The sequence below is a fragment of the Ciconia boyciana genome, chromosome 2 (assembly GCF_034638445.1).
Source record: "Ciconia boyciana chromosome 2, ASM3463844v1, whole genome shotgun sequence".
In the NCBI taxonomy this organism is placed as follows: Eukaryota; Metazoa; Chordata; class Aves; order Ciconiiformes; family Ciconiidae; genus Ciconia; species Ciconia boyciana.
Window position 1 is genome coordinate 10,497,181 of NC_132935.1, and position 15,800 is coordinate 10,512,980.

Here is a 15,800-nt window from a genome sequence, read left to right on the forward strand (position 1 = left end):
TATATTTAAAAGGACAGTCTATGAAACCTTTGAATGTGAGGGATAATACCCAGTTCATATCTCATCCTTTGGTTAGTAAAAAGAAGTTTCTTAACCCAAACAGAAGGAAAAGTATATGATAGGAACAAATTCATTTTGCTCTTTTCTGCTACTTATGTTTCAGATTTGACTTCAGAAGGGCAAAATTTGATTCAAACGCTTATTTTTCTTTAATATTTCTAAACATAAGACTTTTGAAATATGTACATTTGGTGTAAATCCAAATTCACAATTTCATCTTTCTCTGTTTTTTTATGATTGTTTTCCATAGCTATAAATAAAGTATTAATGTTGCTGGTTAAGAGCAATTGCTCTTAAAGGCTTTAGTTGCCAAATAGGTTTTAGTAACAAATATGTAAATATTTTACAATTTATCATGTGCCAAATGAAAATATGTATTTATTTATTTCAGATAACAGAACATACCACTTTCAAGCAGAAGATGAACAGGAATACGTAGCGTAAGAATGTTTACATTTTTTCAAGTTTATTTTGCCAATAGAGGTGTATAAAATCACACGTAGCAGTGGAAGTAGTTATCTCAGTTAATGCAGAAGTAGTGCCTACTGTCTGTTTTTCTGCTCTTGTGAATCTGTAAATGTAAACTATTTTGTGTCGCACTACAGGGCTTTTTGAAAACCTTGTAACATTAAAAACAAAACAAAAACTCAGCCCGACCAACCAAAAACCCATTTAGATTGTGTACCCTGCCTGCACATGGTTGGGTGATCCCATGCTTGGCATGATATAGTAGGTCAGGTTATTAGGGTTCAAATGAAATATTTTTAAATTCTTCTTAAATCTTCTGTCAGCCCTGTTTTGCAGTTACTTCTTTTCCTCCTAATTGTACCTTTTCCTTTAAATTAAAAATAATAAATAGATAAAAGATCTCCATATAACACATAGAAAATATTTACAGGTAATGCATCTTTTCTACTGTAGGCCTAGAAATAAACAGCAAAGCACACCTCTGAGATTTGTGTACTTCAGAATCCAGTAACTTGTTTCATTAATGCGTGTTTTCAACCTGATTATTTCCTTTAAAACAATCTTTTTCTGCTACGTCAGAACTACTTCTTGTCCTGAGAACTATGTACCACTTTTTTTCCCCCTGAATATTGCTCTCGGTGTCATCAAAAGTGTGTTGTGCAGATCACTGCAATCTAATGCTCATCACCTGATAAGTATAGCAATAAAGTTACTAGTGAAGAGGGCAGCAAGCCTGAGCCTTCCAGGCTGCCTCATTCTTCAGGACTGTTGTGCTCTTTGGCTTCATGTCCATATTCGAATGGAAGACTGTGTTGCTCCATGTGTATTTTAAAGGTACAGGGAACATTTGTAGGGTATTTCAGTTGTTTGGTAGTGTTGGGAGGCATCAATGAAATGGGAAGGCTGGAGATTTCTTTGTGATGCAACTCTTTCCTTCCAGAGTCTTCCACAGATTTATGTTGGCTCTTGGAGTGCAAAGCTGACTTGCTAGTCATGGTTACTGCATTCATTCTGGAACTTAATTATTCCAGTAAGTTTCTTAGTCAAGGAGAAAATATTGTATTTTTCTGATCAGTAAGGCACTTGATGAGTCAGAAGTTTGTGTCGCTGCTATAAATTAGTTTTTACTATATTTGTTGGTTTAAAAGGTGAAGGGTTTGGGGTTTTTTTTGTCTTAACGCATGAGCAAGGTAGGGAGAGAATACATTAGTAAATGAATTCTTCTGATTGGCAGGTCAATAAGTTTAGTTTAGCTGGCTGCCTGTTGGACTGCTTTGGAATTCCAGGCTGGTTTTGTTTCCCATTAGAACTCTAGTTCCCATTTGTTTACCACTAAAGTCTGATTTATCACTTTAAAGTCCAGTGGCTGAGAAAATGACTTGTACTGGAATATTTTTATGTTGCTGCAAGTTTAAAAAGTTTCATCTAGCTAAAGAGACGTTAGTTGCATCCAAGTGTTGGAATACATGCAGACAAACTAGTAGACACTAAGTGTATTTTGCCTGTATTGGTACTGCAATCCATCAACAAAAAGGTATCGTTATGCTACTCAGACAAGTGTTCTGTTTCAGAAAATTCGTTAAGTGACCCAAGTAATGGTATGTACTTTGAGATGCACACGGAAACTTATTTTCTTTTTGCTTCAGGAAAATTTGTGCAATATCCCTAGTTAATTAAAGTTCATCAACCAGAATGACTGTTAATGTGTTGATGAAAAACTACAATATAACTAAATGTTATATGTCTTTTTTTATTGTGCAGCCACTAGTAAGTCCTAAATAGCTTTATTATCTAAGGTGTCATACAAACAGCACCCTTTGACTTCCAACCTTGTTGATTTAAGAGCGTTTTGTAGAAACTATGTGATTTAGCTCCTCAATTAGAGTTGTCATCCTCTTATTCCAATTTCCACTTGACCTGTATATGTGTATCCCTCTCGTCCCTTTCTTCTCTATCTTGTTGCGTTTTGTCCTCCCAGTTTTAGTCCTGCCTCTGTTCTGTCTTTTCTCTTTTTGCACCAATTGATTTTCAAATCACTTTTCTTCCAGCCTCACATCTAAATAGAGAAAAAAGCAAGATGCATTTCTTCGTACTCTAGTTTAACTGACCTTGCATACATTGTCCTAGTGATTGTTTTAAACTGCTTCCATAAATAGGTCCTCAAACTACTTAAAAATAATAATAAAGCAGACAGTTTAAATCACAAATCAGTGAAGCCTACATTCTGTTGTAGGTCTATTATTGCTTCCCCTCAAATATTTCCCTTAGTCCAGCGCATTTCTTGATTCTTATCTAGCCAGCTGTCTGTTGACCTTTAATTACTGATTGACTGTGCTTCAAAATTCTCAGTGGATTATTAGTTTCCTAGTAGATAAAGTATGGGGCGGGGGGGAGTGTGTGTGTGTGTATATTTATGTGTATATTATAGAAATGTAACCTCAGATCTCTAAACAGATTTTTTTTTTTTTTTTAAATATACAATAATAGATGCTTTCTATTTTTGATAATTGTGGATAGGGCCAAATGTACTCTGGACGTGACCTTTTAGTTCTCTTCCACTCTCTTTTTGAAGGTCAAGAGTATATCCATTTCTATAGGAAAAGCCTGGATTATAAACAGAGCTATATTCAGAAATTTTGCTATGAAGAAACACACATCTGACTTCAGTCTAGTGTTTAGCAACAGTGTTCAGACATTTTCTACTTTGGGAAGACTGAGTTGGAAGGTCTTGATACTATCTGTTGCTTGTTCCATGGAAAAAAGTAGTTTCTGAAAGCTTGAAAATTACTATGCTAGTGTTCTCTTTATGCATTTACCTGGAAACAACAATGTTGCAATAGGGATTGTCAGAAGAGACAGAGATAAATTTTTATTGCAAACCAAAAAAACTATTAACCTGAGAGGGCTGTAGTTATTCTGGGAGGGCTTTTATTGACTTAGAAATATTGAAGAAAAATAAGAGAAATCTGAGAGTCTGGTCCACCTGAGGTTAATGAATACTTCTGTTGCCTTCATTGGATTCAGAAGTCACCCGTGATGCCAGATTTTTGTTTAGCCTCATGACTTTCTTCAAAGGTGGGAATCTCCAGCAAACAAAATGCCTTAAAGGACCATGAGAAACTGCTGAGACTCAGAAAAAGAAGTGTAGTAGAAGACTGAACAACCTGTTCAAACCTCTATTAGATAGAAGACAAAGCAATTCTGTGAGACTTGAGTAATTTTTAAATTATTTGAAAGAACACTACAAAGTATTACCAGAAGGGTTTTGACTGTTAGCTTGATGCTGGTGAAATAAAGCAAATATATTTAAAAAAAAAAAGGGGGGGTTGGGGGGGGAGGCTAGTGCAGATAAGAAAAAAGGGGAAGAACAGCAGTCACGAGACAGTTTTATAAACTGTTGGCACTGGGTTAATATACTGTATTTACTGATTTGACTTGTTTATTTTGGAGTGTACAGCCTGTCAGGAAGGCCTGGTGACCAGCTGGAGACTTCTTGTATAAATGGCACTAGTCATTAAGAATCTGTCTGTTATTGTGCTCGGGTTAAATGGGCCTTGCTGCTGATGTCTGGGAAGAGCTGACACTGTGGTGCCTCTTGCTGTGTCTCACAGATGACACCAGTGACGTGCAGCTTGGCCAGTGGGTTCCTTCTAGTTAAGGAAACACAACCAAAATAAGTTCTTGCTCTTACAGTTTAGAAACTCTTAATATGGAAATCTATATCAAACTAACAGCTGGCTCAGTCATGTCGTGTTTATTTTAATTGCATCTAATAATTTTTTTAATTGTTACTGCATAGTTGAGTTTTATTCAAATTCTGCATTTTTAACAAACTAATCAAATTGTAACCCTGAAAGAAATTGTCAACGAATGTCAGAATAAATGTTGTCTGTCTGAGTTTAATGATTATTTTACTGTGTGTTTAACACAACATTACTATAATATTAGAAACAAGACACTGCCACCTCTTATTTTTTTAATAACATTGGATTTCATTAGAAAAATTGCAGAAGAATGCCATCTAGTGTGGGTTCTTATATTGTACCATATACCTAGAGAAAGAGAGAGATTCGTGTAAATATATTTGTTTTCAGCATGTAATCTATGGAGCAAATTTGTTTTCAAATCTTTCAGTTTCTCTTTTATTTTAAGGTTGATTTTTCAATATTTTTTTAAAGCTTTTTCTTTTAAGTACAAGTTCTCAGATTATTCTCTGCCCATAAAAATTTAAAAAAGGTATGTGTATGAAGTGCATAATGTACAGTGCCATATACCAGTTCAGGCTCCGAATCTGTATTGCAAGATTATGTACATAATTTTCCTAGTGAAATCCTTTAAAGCTTATCTTTGCATTATTATTTCAGTGAGAAATTACGAATTTCAATCTGAAGTTCTAGTAGTTTGTTTAGATGACAGTAGCCATTTTAGCACATTTGAGAAGACTGATGATTGCAGATATTGTAAACACGAAATGGATTGAGGACACTGCCAATTGAAAATATTTCTGTGTAAAAAAAATGTGTATTTGCACTAGATCTAAAAACATCTAAAATCACTATACCTGGGAGGATTTTTTTAACTTACTCTTTTTCTAAATTAGGCAACACTGCATCTGCAATGTGCTTGTCCTGAGTATAACCACTTTCCCCTCTTTACTTCCATCTGTAGGGCAGCAGCCACTGAGAGGTTTTTTGTTTGTTTTTATTTAAAATATTATTGTGTAAACAAAAACTTGCAGAGTGGGTGGATGCAGGGGGGAACTAGTGCCTGAAATATTAAAGAGTCTTGATTTGTTGCAGTCAACAGTTGCTTTTAAAATTTTATGTTGGCTATCAATATCATTACTCTCCTGTCATCTTTTCTTCCTTACCCCATTTGTTGCCATAGCAATTTTCATTAATTTGGACATTACGGTCTGACTCTGATTAGTGCACTGAGACCTGCATTTTGAAAGGCAACTAGACATCAACACATTCAAAAATGTGCTTGCTGTCTCCTCTATGAAGAGAGAGATGCACACGGGCGAAAGTAGTGGTTATAATTTTCTCGTTTAATAATGGGGTAGACTTCAGGAAGATCTTGGGCACCTACAGTTTACAGGAGCTTAATTGCACCCTTTCTCTTCCACAGCTTCTGCTTATTTGAGGAACCTGAGAACTGTACTGCTTTGACTTCAAAATTGTTCACCAAAGGGACATTAGAATTGAGACTCTTTGTCTTTTCTCATTCTTACTTAACTTATCTCAATTCTTTCCTTTCCATCTCTCACTTTTTCCCCACTCAGTCTCTCCCACGATACAGTCCTTCCCTATATTCCCACTAATATTTTGTTCCTGACAAGCTTTCTACAGTTTATAGATTAACGTGTATTTGCAAATGCAGATCTTCATTAAGGTCTTTATCTTGTGCTAGATGGATATCAGTATTGACTAACAGCAAAGAAGAAGCATTAAATATGGCATTCCGTGGAGAGCAGAGCACAGGGGAAAACAGTTTAGAGGATCTGACAAAAGCCATTATTGATGACATACAGAGATTACCCGGAAATGAAGTCTGTTGTGATTGTGGCTCACCAGGTATCTCAATTTATTAATGTCATCAACTTCTTGTTGGGAGCAAAGTAATTTCTTTAAAGTGTTTGTAGAGTGCAAACTAATTTTCTAAGTGATGTGTTGATCAGTCTTCAACCTGTTTTTAAAAGAACAAATATGACTTTCATATGTTAGTTCCATTTAATTCACTAAAATATTTTTGTGTGTTGTCTGTGCTTACTTCCAGCAGTTCAAGCCCCTCTGGAGTTTGAACTGTTCTTGTTGCACTGTCTCTAGATGCTTGTTGCACTTGAATGGAAGTTGCTTGGCATCACTGATCCTGTGCATGCTACTAAGTAGAAGTGAGTAATGCTTAGACAATGATTGTGGAAAAATTGACCTGGCCAGGATCTTACTCTCAGGTTTTATCTTGGCATGAGACTACTGGAATTGCAGTATCAAAAATACTCAGAGGTGGAATAAGTAGTCTTGTGCAAAGAATGAGACCCAGAGTTGGAATCCTATCAGATTATATCTTCAGAAGTACAGAGTTACAGGTCAGTTGTATGTCACTTAGAGCTTGAGAAAAGTCAACTTGTCATAGAACTACTGAATCGATGTGGTGGTTGGCAGCTGTTACAGCTTTCACATCTAAAGAGACACTTCAAGAAGGTGATATTCATTTGGAACTGAGTAGATAGTATGTATCTTCAACATGCTTACTGATGCAGAACTGATCCAAATAAGAATTACCTAGATAAAAATAAAAAGTGGAATATAATTATGTCAAATCCTGGAATTGGTTCATTCAATTATTTCATCATGTAAAGCTACAGCAACTTCGGATTACAGTTCTCATTCATCTTCTAATTTACAGTGAAGTTTTAAGCTTCACTCCTGCACCCCAGCCTACTGCTTTAAAACTCTTGACTTAATGCTTTATCAGTTACTATTTAAGATCAAGGAAGAAATTAATTTGAAGACATGTATGTATACAAAATATGACTGGAGCTTTTTCTTTTCCTTAAAAGCTGGTCTTGCTTCTTATGTAGCATTCATAGTATAAGATCTATTTGAATATTACATGCAGATCTCCTCCATGACAGCAATTTTTTTTCTTTCTTTCTTTCTGGACTAGCCAGTGTTCCTTAAATTTTCTACAACATATTACTATTTTACATATTGGAAAGTGCTAAGGTTATTCTTTTGTGAAGAAAGACTATTTAAAGTTTAAGAAGTAAAGATTACAACTTCAGAGGTTGCCAACAGTGGTGTTTAGGAGAGCTGTTCCTTTTAAAAACGGGAAACAAAAGCCTTACCTTCTCTCTAGAAGAAACAAATCCTAAATGTATTCAAATACGGTCGTTCAGTATGGATTTGTAAGTCTAAATTCAGTGCCTTTGGGACTGTCCCTAAATCTGAAGAACTTAATTCTGATGGTAGCAATTTGTGGTTAAATTTGCACTGCAGTTTGGAGAAAAGTATGGAATATTCTTAGTTTATTTCAATTTGTTAAAACATTAAATGAGGAAACATTTCAGAATACATTGGGATTTCTTACCACCATCGAAAACCTGTTCTTGGACTTTGATTAAATATTGTTTTCAATTCTACAGATCCAACATGGCTATCAACTAATTTGGGCATTTTAACATGCATTGAGTGTTCTGGAATACACAGAGAAATGGGTGTCCATATTTCTCGAATCCAGTCTTTGGAATTAGACAAATTAGGAACGTCTGAACTCTTGGTAAGTTTCTTTAATTTGGAAATTTTTTTTTGTCAAATGTTGACCTGTATATAGGAAACACTCAGGTGTATAATTTACAGTTAATTTTTTTCAAGGTATGGGTTTTGCAGAATGTCGTCTTCGTATTTTTGCATATATCTTACAGGAGGGTTTTTACTGTTATGTATTACTGATGCTTTTGACCACTTGTCACTTCTCATATTAATTTCCTGAGGTTTTGCAGAATGAATATTGACATCTGTTGTGATTAGTGCCACCAGAATGTTGCCTGTTATTAGCTGATCTTGACCCTAAATCAGGACAGTCTAAAATCTCGTGTGATTAAAAACAAATGAAAGCTAATTTAACTTGACAAATGAGAATGACCATTGCTAATTTTGACAGAAAAATGTTGGATGAATCTTTCAATTTGATGGAAGAAACCATGTAACATTAAAGTTATGAAAGGAATTTGATGTGAAGTCACAACAAAATGGGGGAGGGGGTGGATAAATAAATAATAATAATAAAAATAAATAATAATAATAATAATAAAAAAAACAAAAACCCAGTTACAGCAGGTTTATCTCCCCAGCTGTGTTTGGCCTGTGAGAAGACACTTGTTACAGAAATTTTGTATGGGAACATTGAGATAAGATAGAAGGAAATTCTGGGTTTGTGTATAGGTTTAACATTAGCACTAGTATTCTTTTTGAAATCTTGAGTTGTTTGCAAAGTTACTATTCATTTAAATCAGATTCTAGTAAGCGCGACTTTCCAATAGGTCTGAGCTTCTTTCCAAAAGTAACTTCCTGATCAGTGTACTAGCACTGTTTCAATGTCCATGCTGTAGGTCCTCATTCTGTTTTTATATTGGAGGCAGATTGTCTTGAAATACAAATAATTAGCTGTGACTGTGAAGCCTATTGTACAAGTTCTGGGATGATATGATTCACACTTCAAAATATTTTTTATTTGTTTTGCATTTAAATGTAATCATCATGCTTTAATTTTGCAATTCTTTGTGTTCCATCTTTTATTAATAGTGTGGAAAATGCACATTAATAGTCCAGTTTTTAGGTTGTTGTTAGACCCCCAAAACCCCACCCTCATATATATATATATATATATATATATATATATATATATATATATATATATATATAATTTTTTTTTTTTCTTATTGCAGCTGGCCAAGAATGTAGGAAATACTAGTTTTAATGATATTATGGAAGGGAATTTACCTAGTCCTTCACCTAAACCCAGTCCATCAAGTGATATGTAAGTTTTGAATCTCTAAATTCTTTAACATTAAGTTTACTTTGGAATATATATGTGATGTAAAATGTCTTGCAGTAACCAAGCCAGAGAAGGGCTAGGATGGCAGAAGACTGGGGTTTTTTGCTCCGACTGTGGAATTTCTTACAAGTTCAGTCTCTTCTCATGTAGTCACATTTTAGCTACCTCAGCTTATCAGTATAGAAAACTTTAAGTTTGGGTTTCAAGATTCATTATTTTGAATCTTGAATGTTTTTGAGTTTTGTAGTATACCCTCAAGTGATAAACACAGTTGGACTAAATGACGCTAGCTTCAGGTACTGTCTTGAGATGGTGACGAGCTTTTTCTTCCTTTCCCTGGTGTAGGAGTCGCACAGAGAGCGTAACAGATGTGGTTTTGCCACAGAAGACCTTTTAACCTATTACGCTGTTTTCTAGCTGACTTAGTATTTTTTCTTTTATCCTATTTTTAGTATGCTTTTAATGCTTTTATCCCATTTTTAACATGTAGATAAGTTTCCATGAGAAATCACACTTCAGGCTTTGTTTTTTCTTTGGTCTTAGTCCCCAGAGTCGGAGTAATTTTCGTATGTAACAAGAAGGCAGGATAAAATTGAATATGTACCTTATTTTGGGCTTGTTTGCAAGAAGGACATGCGTTATAATAATAAATAACAGTCTTTATCTGATAGTTTTCCTCCTCCCTTCTCAGCTCCTGAGTTAGGCAAGGTGATTTTAAATTTAAATCATTGACCCATTTTTCTAAAAATTTCTAAACCAAGCTCTATTTTCACACCCCACAGGACTGCACGTAAAGAATTTATCACTGCTAAGTATGTAGATCATAAGTTCTCTAGGAAGACTTGTGCATCTGCAGCAGCTAAACTGAATGAATTACTTGAGGCTGTCAAATCCAGGGATTTACTTGCACTAATTCAAGTCTATGCAGAGGGGGTAGAGCTAATGGAGCCACTGTTAGAGCCTGGACAGGTAAGCTTATCAGGTAAACAAAGCAGAGTATTTTAAATAATGTGTATTTGTAAAATGTCCAGGACCTGGGGCTGCTACCTTAGATGCTAAAACAAGAGAAATAACAGATGAAAATGGTGGGGTTTTTCTTACTTTCTTTAGTGTGGCATCCTTGTGGGGAGGGAAAAGAAGATTCTATCTGTTGTCATCAGTTGGTCAAAAGGAGTGTGAAATGCAATAGTAATATCATACACTGTTCTAGGTGCAACTGTAATATGTTGAAAAGCACCTGTTCTGCAGTATGTTTCTTTTGGGAAAAGGCCTGAAGAGAGAGGGCTTGACTTGATAACCCAGGGTCACCTGATATCACAGGCAGTATCATATCTGCTTTTTAAGTAGTTGCTGAAGGAACACATTATTGACTGTATACAAAGTTTCTGTTTACTCTATATAAGGAGAGTAAATCTGATGCCTTCACAGCTTCTGATGAAACATGTACAGAAGTACAATTTCTTTCAACCAGGAAGAGGTTTGGTGGTTTTTTTTCCAATAAAGTTCTGAATACTTGGTCTTCCTTCTGAAGTCAGTAACAGTTTTTTGGAAAAATCAGTCCTGGCTGACCTCAAGTATCCATGTAGAAATGTTGCTCAAGAGCAAGGTAACCTGTTTTTATAGATAATTGATGCTGCGTAACTACTTGGTCAGCAATGTTTTCTCTCATTACTTTTGAACCGAACTTGGAGAGATCTCAGAGAATGTTTTCAACAAGTTCTGTGAAAATAGCTACCTTGGCAAAGGACAGAGTGCTTGTCTCTACTGAGTGGAGGGAATAAGTTCAATATAGTCTCAGCACTTGAGATATCACAGAATGCTTATCATGGAAACATGTTACAGATTCTCTAACTACAAGGTAAACTTTCTATATTTGTCATCCATAGCAGTTACCACAGAATTAGCTCCTTAGCGTTTCTCAGCTATTACAGTCAGTGATTCCTAGAAAGGTATGAACACCAATTGAAACGTAGTCTGCAGTTAGAACATTTATAGCAGCATTCTCCGTTGTAAATTCTCTGATGTTTAATAAAGTCATACTTTTTTTTGAAGTTGTGACATTAATTCTAAATATATGTATTGTAATATACTTTTTAAAAAATGCCCTTTATGAGCAATAGCAGTTAATGAAATCTGGTTTTAGATTAATTTCTCATGCAACTTTTAAACTGACTTAAACAGCATTTATATTTTCATTTAAATGCATTAATGCATATGTTATATGTATAAAAAATAAAGTATGACTCAGTTTAAGTTCAACAAGGAGAAATCCAACCCCATGCACCAATATATGCTGGGAAACACACAGCTGGAAAGCAGCTTTGCAGTAAAAGACCTGGGAGTCCTGGTAAACACCAAGTTGAACATGAGCCAGCAGTGTGCCCTTGTGACAAAGAAGGCCAGTGGTATCCCAGGCTGCACCAGACAAAGTATCGCCAGCAGATCAAGGGAAGTGATCCTTCCCCTATACTCGGCACTGGTGAGGCCAGAGCTGGAGTACTGTGTCCAGCTCTGGGCTCCCCACTACAAGAGACTTTGACATACTGGAGAGAGTGCAACGAAGGACCATAAAGATATTTAAGAGTCTGGAGTACCTGATAAACGAGGACAGGCTGAGAGATCTGGGACTGTTCAACCTGGAGAAGAGAAGGCACAAGGGGATCTTATCAATATATATATAAATACCTGAAGGGAGGGTGCATAGAAGATGGAGCCAGGCTCTTTTTTAGTGGTGCCCAGTGACAGGATCAGAGGCAGTGGGCACAGACTGAAACACAGGAGGTTCCTCTGAACATCAGGAAACACATCTCCCCCACCCCCACCCCCCCAATTGTGTGGGTGACCAAGCAGTGACACAGGTTGCACAGGGAGGTTGTGGAGTCTCCATCCTTGGAGATATTAAAAAAGCCATCTGGACATGGTCCTGGGCAGCTGGCTTTAGGTGGCCCTGCTTTGGCAGGGAGGTTGGACCAGATGACCCCCACAGGTCTCTTCCAACTTCAACCATTCTGTGATTCTATAAGAGATTTAATGTATGTAGGACTATGATTTTTGTGGATTTTTTCCCTGGTTTTGTAGGAAATAGTGTTGTGGCTATGCTTGGTGCTCACCAAGGTGTCATAAAGCAACAAGTACTGTAAACTCACTCAGTATTCCTTGACAGGATTCCTTTTAGTTACTAGTAGCCAAAATGGTTAAAGGCTCCTCAGGATTGTTCCATCCAGCTGGGAAAAAGGGAAGACTGCTTTCAAGAAAGCTATGATCTCAGAAAGTGTGATGCTGTTTCCTTTGAAGCACACAGTGTCTTGTAGAGATCAGAAAGGCAATAACTCTGTTTTCATCATAATTTCCTAATAATGTTTTTCTGTCAAGATTTGTAAAAAAGTGAGTGACATATATCTTGGTAGGTCTGATACTGTAAGCTTTTTGGAAATAAGACACAAAAATCTAACTTCTGTTTACATGTCTTTAGGAGCCAGGTGAAACAGCACTTCATTTAGCAGTCCGGACTGCTGACCAAACCTCTCTCCATCTGGTTGACTTCCTTGTACAAAACTGGTATGGATTGCTCATTTTTCATTAAATTGTGCATGAAAAATGTAGATGTTCAAAGCTATCCTTGCGGTGCTTTGGATAGTGTTTGCTCATCTTGAGAGCATCATCATTATGAGAACATCATAATTGTTCTCCTTAGATACATTTCAAAAGAACATAATTTAATTCCTTTGAGTTGACCTTTGTGCTCCTAATGAGTAGAGAGAGGGAAGGAAGAGTAGATTAAAAACATGGAAAGCACTTATGTAAAAATAGGATGAAAGGAAAAACTATGTAGAGCAAAAGAGAGCATTGATTTAGAACACGTGACAGTATGAAACAATGCAAATGAATAGTTCAGGTAAAGGAGGGATGACAAGTAAACGTTCCAAATACAGGACGTGTGCAAAGAAATTGTAAGAGTAGAAAACCAGGATCTTTCTCAGAAAATTATGAATAGAAGCTAGGTTGACTTTGAAAAAGGTGTTTGATTAGTTAATAAACTGTATTAAAGCTATTGAGAGCATAATGTTCTTAACTAGTAATTTTCAACATCTAGTTTATTGGCTGAGCTATTCTTTGTCATCAAGAGGTGTGTTCATAGAAGTGGAAAAACCTTAATGAAAACATTTTCTTAAAAAAAAATCAAATGGTGTAGTGGTACAACATTATTTTTTTATGTATTTCACAATACAGTTAATGATTAAATGAGATCAATTCCAGTCCACTTCTGTAGTATGCTGTTAAGTGAAAGAAGCAGTAGTCACTTGCTGTGTCAGATGGTGTTTTTTGCAGAACGATGAGAGGAGGGTTGGGGAAGCACGGAAGACTCATCACAACTTGCTTGAGCTGGTGAGGGGAAGGCTTGAGGATTTTTTTTAATTTTTGTTTTCCCCTCAGAATAATGAGCCATACCTGGTATTGAAATGCAGAGAGTGAACACTTATTTGTTTTCCTTCCCCTCTCTAATAGTTTATGTAGCGTATATATGGAGTGTTAGAGAGAAAGTTTGGTCTTCCGGTAACAGCACAGACTTGGAATCCATGTTTGAGATCATAATTTGGAAAATGTTTTAGAAGCCCAAATTATTATTTTGAGCATTATTAAAGGATTTGTTATTTTGGATGATTATTTAAAATTATTTTGTTTAGTTATGAAGCTTCATAGTTTCTTCAGACAACTATCATCTTTTACGTATTTCTGTCAGCTGTCTGTATTTTTGTCTCCATCTCAAATTTAAGAGCATCTTTACAACCATATGGGCTCTGCACTTACTGTTCAATATGGGTAATACTGAGTGGAAGAAAAGCTGTCATCTTCTGAGCTTTCCTTTTCATTTTTATAAATGTATTACATTGATCCCAATATGTCAGTAACTTTTTTGAGAAACCTTGTTTTAGAAATTGAAAAATGAAGGAAGTACAGTTTTTAAAAGCCCTATGAACCCCTTTGCACAGCTTTTCTTTCCCTAACTCAGTGTGTATCCTTATATTCCTTCTTAGGACTCTCTTGTGCATCCTCGCAGCCACCCTCTTCATAGTTCCTTGAATGTGTGGGACTTATTTTGATACAGTTAGAATAGGTTAATGATCTTTAAGATATTTTTTTATTGGGCTAATTTAGCATGTTTGAAAAAGAAATTCCAGTAAAGTGGCAGGTGGCAAACAACTGGTGTGACCTTACAAAGGATTAAGTTTGAATCTTTGAGTTTTTTTTTTTTTTTTTTTTTGAATGAATATCTGTAGATGCTCAGTCCTTTTCAACCACAGCTCAGGAACTTCCATTATGCTTGGAACTATTCTTAATAGTCTTTGAAAGTAATGTTTAATTTTAAAATATTTCTTTCTCCTTCTACGTCCTTTTTGTCCAGTAAAGTATTTATGCATTTATTATTTATAGGGATGCTAGATCTGAAATGAATAGCACAGCAGACTATACTTTTCTTGATTGTTTTTTCTTTTGTGTTTAGTGGAAACCTGGATAAGCAAACAGCATTGGGTAATACCGTTCTACACTACTGCAGTATGTATAATAAGCCTGAGTGTTTGAAATTGCTTTTGAGGGGGAAGCCAACTATTGATGTAGGTAAGTTCATTATTTAAAACTAGGAAATAAAGATTTCCTAAAATTTCTTTCCTTTATTTTAACCACTTTTATTTATGTCTCACTGTGTTAAGTAAACTTTTAAAAGGAAAAATAAAACTGTATTAGAAAGATGAAGACTTTGCCACCAACAAGCCTAAAGGAAGCATTCAGTTAAGAAATGGAACTTAAATTCTTAGAAGTTAATAGTGACAAAAATGTTCTAATACAAAATACTAATGGTAAACCCTAGTTTTTCTGCAGAGTTTTATTTCTGACACATTGTAAATATCCTGGAATTTAGGTTTGTTGTTTATATTTTAAAATTCATCTAGTACTTGTATGTTACAATGCTTCAAATGACTGCTCACATTAATCCCACTCTAAATGTATGTAGGCTTTGTGTACACAACAGTTAATTCTTCTTTAATATTAATGTCAGTTGGCACTGCAGCTTCACCCAGCATGCCCTAGCTACCACTGTAGTTGGTTAAGGAAGGGATTAGCTTTTTCAGATGCCTTTCTTCTGTTTGCCATCTACATGTGTGAGATAGGTATAACACTTGCTGTACCTACATCAGTGCATTTTTCATCATGGCTTAGCAAAAGTTTAATGAAAAATAGAATCTCTCTAAACTGTTTGCTCACACTTAGGATAATCTCTCGTTTACTAGATGCTGTCCTTTCCCTGCCCTGTTTTGAGAGTTAGGAGGGTATTCCATGAATCCAGCTTGTCAGGCTCAGGAGCTGAGTGTCATCAGCATGTCTATAAAACATTTGCATTCTGTCAGTTCTTGGTATAGGAGGGAAGCTTTCTGAACTGTTGGTGCAAACTGAAGAGTATGAACTTTTATTTATCACTCTTTCCTCATCGCCATCATTTTCCTCCACTGCCCAGTAAAAAAACTGTTGCATAAATTTAAGTTCGTAGCTCAGTGGTGGAAGTCATTGGTTTCCTTGGCCTTTTCATACATCCTTAGAATATGTTCTAATATTATCATAAACCAAAGAATTTGATGTGACCTTTTTTTTGCAGATATGTCCCTAACTAAGAAAATGGGAAAGCTATCTGAACAAGCTTTAAGCATGTTTATTGG

At 35.7% G+C, this 15,800-nt stretch overlaps 1 protein-coding gene across 3 annotated transcripts in view; it reads left to right on the plus strand.

Moving 5' to 3' along the window:
- ASAP1 (ArfGAP with SH3 domain, ankyrin repeat and PH domain 1) overlaps positions 1 to 15,800 on the plus strand; it is a 220,773-nt gene that overhangs the window by 110,098 nt on the left and 94,875 nt on the right. For all 3 annotated transcript variants that reach the window (XM_072851885.1, XM_072851884.1, XM_072851886.1), the window contains 7 exons: positions 452 to 500; positions 5,941 to 6,104; positions 7,676 to 7,809; positions 8,978 to 9,069; positions 9,870 to 10,056; positions 12,560 to 12,645; positions 14,591 to 14,706. In XM_072851885.1, coding sequence (XP_072707986.1) covers positions 452 to 500; positions 5,941 to 6,104; positions 7,676 to 7,809; positions 8,978 to 9,069; positions 9,870 to 10,056; positions 12,560 to 12,645; positions 14,591 to 14,706 — 828 coding nt within the window. The remainder of the gene's footprint in view (positions 1 to 451; positions 501 to 5,940; positions 6,105 to 7,675; positions 7,810 to 8,977; positions 9,070 to 9,869; positions 10,057 to 12,559; positions 12,646 to 14,590; positions 14,707 to 15,800) is intronic.